The sequence below is a fragment of the Octopus bimaculoides genome, chromosome 16, assembly GCF_001194135.2.
Source record: "Octopus bimaculoides isolate UCB-OBI-ISO-001 chromosome 16, ASM119413v2, whole genome shotgun sequence".
In the NCBI taxonomy this organism is placed as follows: domain Eukaryota; kingdom Metazoa; phylum Mollusca; class Cephalopoda; order Octopoda; family Octopodidae; genus Octopus; species Octopus bimaculoides.
Window position 1 is genome coordinate 39,233,669 of NC_068996.1, and position 10,596 is coordinate 39,244,264.

The following is a 10,596-nucleotide window of genomic DNA, read 5'->3' on the forward strand; positions in this document are numbered from 1 at the left end:
ACATACACAAAGGTCTTTCTTTCAGTTTCTGTCTATCAAATCCACTCACAAGGCTTTGGTTGGCCCAAGGCTAAAGTAGAACTTGGAACCATGTGGTTGGGAAGCAAGCTTCTTATCGCACAGCCATGCCTGCGCCATAAATATGAAAGCAGATATGTTAAATCATAGGTTCTAAACTATTTTGACTATTGATCAGGTATAAAAAAAAAAACAAAAAAAACTTTTTGTTAGAAATCTAGGAAAAATAAACAAACAGAAAAGCACAGGTAAGGCTGAATATTTAAGAAGTTCCCATCCAGGTGATCTTGTGTTCCATTGTATTGTGTAGCACCTCAGGAAAAAAAAATGTCTTCTACTGTAGGTCTAAGTCGACCAATTCCTTGTAAGCAAATTTGAATGAATGGGAACCGTGGACATGCAAAAGCCACAAGAACTGCTTCTTCCTCCAGACCCAGGAAGTAGAAAAAATAAGTAAATAAATAATATAATTGTTGTTCAAAAATATATACCATAAAGTTACTAAAACAAATAATTTAAAAATTTATATTTTTGAGTGCTGCAGCATCAGATCTAAATTCTTGGTGGGTTGAGTCCAGAAATATTTCTTAATCAAAACCTTCAATATACCATAGCCATTGGAAATAACAACACAAACATTATGGACCAACATGGTGTAGCCTTCATCCCTTTAGCATTTAAACCAACGATATCCATCCCAAATGTTCCAACTGACCAAATTGAGCCTCTCACACCACAATGCTATGATATAATGCATGGTTAATTCAAAATGATAAATAAGTATAACATTGGACAGAGTAAGCTGAATGCTAAAGGGTTAAATAGTCACCTAACATGTTAGAAATAGCAACTGAGTTTCTCTTACATCATACTATCAGCCTAAAAAGAAATAAAAGAAGGACAGTTGATAATGTAGTCAGGAATACACTGCCAAGAAAAAAAAAAAAGGAAAAAGAAAAAGATAAAAAAGGAAGTTATGGATGGAATGTCTTTGATCATAAATATTCTAAATGGGATTTGATTTGATTTGATGCTAAACAACAACAAAAACATGACACAGTAAACTTCCTATTTATATTTTATTTTAGAGCATTTTTGTGTAACAATAATATCAGTTGTTACAGGTTTTAAGCAAGCCAATCACTGGTTCACTGAATTTCTGATGGAGAGAATGACAAGTTGGGAGGAGTGTCTGTGTGTCTGTACATCTTGAGCAAACAGATACCCATAACAATATCAAACTTGAAGCTTATTAAGAAACAAACTGATAATTGAATTTGAGTTGTCTTATCACAAACATCATAATAATCTTGATAGTTGTAAAAAAAGGTACCACAAAAATTTGAGAGGTCAGCATTTTAATTTATTTTGATTGCTTTTCCATTTTATTTTAACCCTTTAGCATTTAAACTGGCCATATCTAGCCTAAATATTATACTTGCTTTATGTACAGACTGACCATATTCCACCTCTTACACCTACCCTACAATGTCATACTAAAAATAAACAAGCACATCGTTGAAATCTCAAAACTATGAGGTAATGCATGATTAATTCAAAACAATGGGAATAAATAAGGATTACATCCGACAGAATAATTTGAATTCTGAAGGGTTAAAATAAAATAAAAACAAAAAATAAAGGTTTCCTTTTTGAGCCATGCCAGGCTCATTAGGGCTAGTTTCCCTGTTTCATGGCATATATATTCCCCATCTGGACGAGACACAGATCCATTGCAGGATTACTCATTTTTGCCAGCTGAGTGGACTGGAGCAATGTGAAATGAAGTGTCTTGCTCAAGGACACAATGCATCGTCCAGTCTAGGGATCAAAACCATTATCTTACAATCAAGAGTCCAACACCCTAACCATTAAGCCATGCATCTCCACAAATGGTTAAAATACCCATAACTATGTCAAACTTGAAGGTTAATAATTGAATTTAGTTGTCATATTGAAAACTCTTGTTATAATTGTAATAGTTGTAAAACAGGTACCACGCCAATTTGTGAGGTCAGCATTTTAAATTTATTTTGAACTGCTTTTCCATTTTATTTTAAAATACTCATAACAATATCAAACTTGAAGCTTACGTAAGAAACAAACTCGAAGGTTAATAATTGAGTTCAGGTGTCTTACAAAGCTTTTTATCTGTATAATTACACTTTGTAAAGTGGTTGGTGTTAAGGACATGCAGTTGTAGAAACCATGCCAAAACTGACAATCAGAGCCTAGTGCAGCTCTCTGGGTCTGTCAGCTCCTGTCAAACTGTCTAACCCATGCCAGCATAGAAAATAGATGTTAATGATGATTTACAGAAAAAAAAAAAAAAGATATTAATTGGGGTGGGATAAAAGGTAATTTCAATGAGTTTTACATCTGCTGACCAGTCAACTGTGAAGTTAAGAGTAGTTAGAAATAGGTATCAATACAATAGTAGACTTGTGTTAAACAAAGCGTTGTGTCAAACATTGAGAACACCAAACAAAGACAACAAAATCTCAGTCAATCACTTTATGACAAACACACACACAGTTGTTTAGTTTTCATCTTCAGGTTTGAATACACAGAGATCTATAACCAATGGCAGGACAGCTACGATCATCTTGTCAGTTTTTTTTATTTTTTACTGTGCAATGTGTATCTCTGATTTCATTATCCAATGTATCCATTATTTTTGTTTTGTAGATCCTGGGTTTTAGTTGGAAGGATATTTGGCTGCTATTTCTAGGAGTTTGAGCAACCATGTAGGAAGCACCTTTGTAGGTGGTTAATTAACCCTCGTGGCTGGCACCTTGGCTAAGTATTTTCAGCTATAGACTTAGGCTCACCAAAGCCTTGCAAGTGGTGTTATTATGCCCCTGTAACTTAGCGATTTGGCAAAACAAACAAGTAGAATAAGCATCGGGCTTTAGAAAATTAGAAAAGAAAAAAAAAAATTCCTGGGGTTGATTCATTTGACTAAAAATTCTGCAAGGTGCTGCCACAAGAAAAAGATAAAAAGATAAAGAAAAAAATGAAGTTATCTCTCTCTCTATCTCTCGCCCTCCCCCCATCTCTCCACTCGAGGAGGTGTAATTGCAGTTTGTTATGGCATGAGAGTGAATTAGAGGTTTATTGCCAAGAATGTGATGACATAACAGTTCTATAATAGTAATGATATTACTATTATCATTTTTACAGTCATAAAGATCATCAACTTATGCTCTAAAAAACATTAGTGAGGTCAAAATATCTAAAGAAATGCTTGATTTTCTAGCTAAGCAAATTAATAATGTCTTTATGATGATGATGATGATGATCGTTCATAGAAAAATTGTTTTTTCTTTTCCCACAAACGTACAAACTGGTGAAAACTTGTTTTTCCTCCCTCTCTTTTCAAGGTATACATGCACCCATACAAGTCAATTGTTTAGCATAAAAAAAAAAATGTAGGTAGGTTGATGAAAATAAAATCCTGCTTATTTTTTTTTCTTTTGTTGCTCTTGTTTTTCATATTGAAATATTCGTTTTTGAAAGACTATCCTTCAAGCCATCTTTACCTTCTGCATTTTTTTTTATGTGAAATAAATAGACAAGATTATCATGTCCTCATTAAAATTTTTTCAAATTTTTGTGCATAGAAGCAGTGCAAAGTTTGTCATGAGGTGTCTAGTTTGCATATGGATGGATAACTGCTGTGTGTGTGTGTGTGTGTGTGTGTGTGTGTGTGTGTATATATATATGCATGTGTATGCGTATGCATGTTAGTCTGTGTGCATGTCAGTGCATGAAGCATGCATCAGTGCATGTGTGTGTGCATGTGCTTGTGCCAGTGTGCGTGTGTGTGTGTGTGTTAATGTTAAGGAAGGGCAAGTGCTGAATGGTATCATTTGCACATAAGTGAAAGCAAGTAGGTCATTAATATGCAAGAAATTGGGGCATGGGGCTTGGGGTACATAGCTAAACTCTTCCGTCCTTGAGTTTTCAACTCTTGGAAACATAAAGGAACTGTATAATGACAATTAGCATACAATTTGCATTTTAAACCCAGCAAAATCCATCTTTCTTCAGGTCTGGTAACAGCCATTTTCTTTTGGCAGGGAAAGAGAATGAAAGAGAGGGAGAAAAAGAAAAATCGGCATCATTATAAGAATGGTACTTTACTAACTCTGAAGGAATGAAAGACCAAGTTGACTTTGATAGGAGTTGAACACGGAACAGAGAGTTGCAACTAATACTACAAGACATTCTAGGTGGCTCTCTAACAACTCTGCCAAGTTACTGCTTAACTGAACCTTGGAACATACTAAAGCTGATAGATTTTTTAATAAAAAATAAAGTTGTATCGATATCATCATCATCATCATCATCATCGTTTAACGTCCGGTCTCCCATGCAATAATATTGTAATCAAGCGGGAAGCTTTTAATCAAAGATCTAAGCGATATATAGCTAGTCTACATCACTCTGTAAAGAGAATAAGGATCAGTTTCCTGGTTTCTCTGGAATATATATTCCTCCCTGGATAGGATGCTGATCCGTTGAATCAACTTAAGGAACTGGGGCAATGTGAAATGAAGTGTTTTGCTCAAGAACACAATTTACAGCCTGGTCCAGGAATCGAAGCTACAGTCTTATGATCATGAGTCCAACATCCTAACCACTAAGCCACGTGTCTCTACAGTTATAGATGAGGTGCTTAAATAAGAGGTTCTCAGGCCAAATACAGGAAACAACTTTGCTTAATGGCAAAAGCAATGATATCATTGCTTTCACCAAACTTCTATCGAAGCCCTGCTATTGATATCACATACTAGTGCACAAGTACAGGAATGAGGTTTGCTTATGGTGGTGTAAACCCAGGTCCAAAATTTTTTGTAAAAGGTTGAGTTTTTTTTTCCAGTCTTAATATCAAAACAAACAAGTATAATAGTAATAATAATAATCCTTTCTATTGGAAGCACAAGGCCTTGGGGGAAGGGATTAAGTCGATTACATTGACCCCAATCATCATCATCATCGTTTAATGTTCGCTTTCCATGCTGAACCAGTGCCATCATTTTTGTGAAAGGTGGGTTTGAGAATGAAGAGCAGCTGAGAACATTGAACTCACTAAGGACGATGATGATGAGATTTATGTGTATATATATATCATCATCATCATCATTATCATTTAATGTCCGTTTTCCATGCTAGCATGGGTTGGACGATTTGACTGGAGACTGGCGAACCAGATGGCTGCACCAGGCTCCAATCTGATCTGGCAGAGTTTCTACAGTTGGATGCCCTTCCTAATGCCAACCACTCCAAGAGTTTAGTGGGTGCTTTTTACGTGCCACCTGCACAGGAGTCAGTCCAATGTTTTGTTCACATGCCACCGGCACAAGTGCCAGTAAGGCGAATCTGGAAACGATCACGCTCAAATGGTGCTTTTTTACGTGCCACTGGCACGAAAGCGAGACCACTGCTTTGGCAGTGATCCTGCATATATATATATATATATAGATAGATAGATATATAGATAGATAGATAGATAGATAGAGAGAATCAGAGAGAGCAGACTTGTTTAGAAGATTAAGAATTGACAAATTTGAATCAAAGCAAATGTAAATCTTTGCGGGTGGAAGAGGTGAGTTTAGGAGAGGCCAGACTCTACACTCATGCAGATATTTCATCAGAATGCTGGAACGATGAGTGCAGTTTGGACATCAGAGATAGACTATAATAAAAGGACAGGAGATCTTTGTCTGGAGAAGACCATGTGTGGAAGTGTTTTTTTTTTTAGCCCTAGGTCAGTCTTTAGACTGAGCAGGTATATGATCAAAGTCATTCCAGATATAATCATCCCATCTTTCTTTCTAGACAATACTATGTCTAATGTGTTCTTTGTCTTTTTTTTTTAAATAGCAGAATATTGTTTCAGGGAGATTTAGTTGCTATTTCTAACAATTGAGTAACCATAATGAAGCTGTCTCATTGGTTTGTGTCACTGTTGTTGTTGATTAGGACCAGGTTGACCTTTATTCATATGTGTGATAAGAGCTTTGGTTTAAGTGTAGAGTGTATCTAAAAACCTAGGATGTGCACATTTGCTCAGGTGACTAAGAGGATAGGGAAGAGAGCCCTGCCTTCTCAGAACATCAAGCCCCTTGAATACCTTCCCTGGTCAGGTCTTTCCTGCAGGTGTTGACTTACAAATGTTTAACAGGTACATTAACTCTTTAGCATTCAAGTTTCTCTGTCAAATGTAATGCTTATTTATTCATATTGGTTTGAATCAATCATGTATTATTTCATATTATCTCAAGAGAATTCTGTCCAGCCATGGCAATCATGTCTTATTCCTCTTTGCAAGAAACCCAGGATTGCATTATCCAATATGTTATTAAAGTGACAGAGTGATTTGAAGGAGATTTAGCTGCTATTTATAGCAGGTTGAACAACTACAGAAGCTCACTTGTTGGCCCATGTTCATTTGTGTAACAACTAGTGGTAAGAGAGCAGCAAATTGGCAGGACAGTTAGCGTGTCAGGTAAAATGCTTAGCAGTATTTCATTTGTCTTTATGTTCTGAGTTCAAATTCCACAGAGGTCGACTTTGCCTTCCATCCATTTGGGTTTGATAAAACAAGTACCAATTGAGTACTGGAGTCCATATAATTGACTTATCCCTCCCCCGAAATTGCTGGCCTTGTGCTAAAATTTGAAATTATTATTAAGTGGTGAGATGGCAGTGAACTGGCAGAATCAATAGCAAGCTGGACAAAATGCTTTGTGGCATGTCCTCTGACTTTAAGTTCTGAGTTCAAATTCTGCCAAAGCTGACTTCATCTTTCAGCCTTTCAGAGCAATAAAATAGAAGTACCAATGCAGCACTGGGGTTAATGTAATTGACACCCTCCACCCTTCAGAACCTCAGACCTTGTGCCTATGGTAGAAAGGATTATCAAAAAGTGAGAAATAGGGGTTCAAACTGGAATGCAGTTCATGAATGCAAAGACTGGAAGATTTTTCATCAGTCTAGTGCTGCATATTTATGTATTGGTGAGGCAGGTGGAATGGAGAAAGAGAGAGAACTAGTGAAGTATATGAGCGTGTTTATGTTCAAGAAAACAAGAGTACACTCCCAGAGAAAAATAAGATGTGGTGGTCAGCTGTCAGGTAGTTTCTGACAAACTGGACTTCAAGCAGCCTCCTGCACTTGGTAGGCAAGACCCAATCATATTTGGTCAGCTATGTCAATGGAACTAACCCATTCACAGTGGGCAGTATGTACCCTCATTGGGAATGGGCCAACCAAAGCCTTGTGAGTGGATTTGGTAAGACAGAAACTGAAAGAAGCATGTTGCATATATATATATATATATATATACCCACATGTATGTGTGTGTGTGTGTGTGTGTGTGTTTGTTCAACACACCACCACCACTTGACAACCAGTGTTGGTGTGTTTGCATCCCTGTAACTTAGCAGTTCAGCAAAAAGAGACTGATAGCTTCAGAATAGAACAGATTGGCTTTAATAATAATAATAATAATAATAACAACAACAACAATTAAAAAAAAAAACTAGGGTAGATTTGTTTGATTAAACCCTATAAAATGGTGCTCCAGCATGGCCACAGTCAAAAGACTGAAACAAGTATCAGATAAAAGATGAAACTAAATAAACGTTGCATTGTAAACTTCAGGCTGTGATTAGATTGAAATGCCTTCTTCAAGGTAGCACACCCTTACTCTAATTTGGATATTCATGTTGATGTTAGGAAGAACATCCAGCCATAAAAACCCATGCCAAAACAGACAGTGAAGCCTGGTGCAGTCTTCTGGCTTGCCAGCGCCTGACAAATCATCAAACACATGCCAGCATGGAAAATAGATGTTAAATAATGATGATGATGATGGTATTGGGGTAGGTGAAAGTTAGTTTCTTTTCACCTTCTCAAATAGTGTTACGGTGATAATAGAGACTCAAGTCTTTGTATAGTTCTTCTGAAATTTCTCATGATGGGGGTACTGCTGTACAAAAGGTCAACAGGAGAAACTGGCTTGGCCAATTTGACCTAGTTATAATGCTATTATGTATGTCCCGCAATTGTTCACAATGCTCACATATTGCATCTTACAAATTAGAAGTCATCTAAATTACAAATGAAGATATTTCCCACACAAACTTGTTTATCAAATTAAGCCCAAAGACACACACACACACCTGTAATCATTTCACTGTATACATACACACACTTGGAAATACACATGTACACGGGTATACATTATCACCTGTAACCACACACACACACACACATACATATCTGAAAACACACACATAATGCATATGGATGATGGGTTGAATGAATAGGTGCTGAGAAATGAAATATGACAAGCCAGGTACATTGAAAATAAGAAAAACAGGAATATGTAATTAGACAAAGCATTAGAAAACAGTATTCCCAAATATAATGGAGTGGCTGAGGGGTGACTGTGAATATGAAGTTGGATAGAGATAACTAAAACCAGCTTGTAAAAAAGAATTATGTTTAATTGACTGGGATAACAATGGTATGTGTATACCAGGCTATCAGCAAATAGATAATTTGAAGAAATACAACAATTCAATAGAATACTCAATGTTATACAGACTGAAAATAGAAGTTTAAATCCTTTAGTATTTAAATAGGTGAAATCCAGCTCAAATATTCTACATGGTTTTACATTCAAACCAACCAGATCCTGCCTTTCACACCAACCATACAATGTTATTCTAAAACTAAACAATCATATCATTGAAATCTCAAATTTATGAGATAAAGCTTGATCAATTCAAAACAATGTGAATAAATAAGCATTACATTTGATAGAGTGATTTGAATGCTTAAAAGGTTAAATCAGCCGTATTTAGCCCAAATATTCAACCTATTTTATGTTCGAACTGACCAGATCTGCCTTCTGACACCCACCCCACAATGTTATTCTAAAAAAATAATCAATCACACCATTGAAATCTCCAAAGTTATGAGATAATGCATGATTAATTGAAAACAATGTGAATAAATAAGCATCACATTCGACAGAATTATCTGAATGCTAAAAGATTAAAAAAACTATGATTATTTCAACAATGTTGCATAAGAAAAGATAAATGAGAGAAGAAAGGGTGACTTTCATTGTAACGTTGGTTGGTTGTAATTCATAAGTTGAAAAATACACACACACACACACACACAGACATTTCCATTTTGGCCATGGAAGTAGTGTTAGTTATAAAAATTGTATTGGCATAGAGCTTGATAGTTCATGTTCTATTTCTGGTACCACAGTGAGTTCTTGAAAGATGCACTTAACAGCACTTAATAATCCAACTCAGATGAACCTGCAATGGTCTAAAATTGTGCAAAAGCGAGAGAGAGAGAGAAAAAGAGGTTTCTTCCACAGCTATTGAGCAGTATAATATCTTTAAAATACTACATTGATTTCTGTAATAGTTAAACAGGTGCAGGCATGGCACGAAATATGCTTCTGGACTGTACAGTTCCGAGATTGGTTCCACTACTTGGCACCTTGCATAAGTGTCTTGTGCTACAGCTCCAAGCCGACCAAAGCTTTATGAGTAAATTTGGTGGACGGAAATGGAAAGAAGTCCATTGTATATATATATATATATATATATATATATATATATGCAATGTGTGTGTGTGTGTTACTGTCTCTTTATCTTGACATCATGTGATAGTTCCAAGTGAATACCATTATGCAAGCAGTATCCTTTTGTTTCCAATCACTCATGAAAACATGTCTTATCACAGGGGAATATTACTTCACTTGGAAACAGGTGAGGGTTGGTGAGAGGAAGGGCATCCAACTGTAGAAAATCTGTCTCCACAAATTCCATCTGACCCATGCAAGCATGGAAAAGTGAACACTAAAGTGACAATGATAAACAACCCTACTGGATTAAAATATACTATATATGAAGTTATTAATTCATAACTATATTGTATTTTTTTTCTTAATTAGAAATGAAATCTAAGATATATCTTTTTGTTTTTTTGATAAGCAAAAATTTCTACCCTTGATTATGAAAATTGAATAAAATGATTAAATCACATTTTATTTCTTCATGAGCAGAAAAAAGTGTGCTTTGTTGACTAGTTTTTAGTTAATTTGATCTCCGTCAGAGAAGGAATACAGATCTTTTGTTCAGAGATTAAGGGCTTGCAGTTATTTTTAGTATACACAAATTGGGACTATATTACACAAATCAAACTAAATGTATGGAAAGAGAGAGAGAGAGAGAGAGAGAGAGAGGAGAGAGAGTTAAAATAAGTATGAGGAGATAAGTGAAAGTAAAGTGATTGAGTTAAAATAAGTGAAAGTATAGTGATTGAGTTAAAACTGTTGTTGAGATAACTGAAGTATACTTACTATTCATTTGTAGCATCCTCAAGAGTGTTACCATTTACACTAAGCAGCTGGTCACCAACTTTCAGCTGACCTGTGAAATTAGAAAAAGACATTAAAAAAATGAGTGGAGAATATTGAATGTTCACAGGAATGCCTACTACAAATCATTTAATGTCAGTTTTCCATGCTCGCAAGCA

At 35.7% G+C, this 10,596-nt stretch overlaps 1 protein-coding gene across 1 annotated transcript in view; it reads right to left on the reverse strand.

Annotated features, from left to right (window-relative positions):
* LOC106874692 (uncharacterized) overlaps positions 1-10,596 on the reverse strand; it is a 119,151-nt gene that overhangs the window by 55,965 nt on the left and 52,590 nt on the right. The window contains exon 5 of the mRNA XM_052973493.1: positions 10,421-10,490. Coding sequence (XP_052829453.1) covers positions 10,421-10,490 — 70 coding nt within the window. The remainder of the gene's footprint in view (positions 1-10,420; positions 10,491-10,596) is intronic.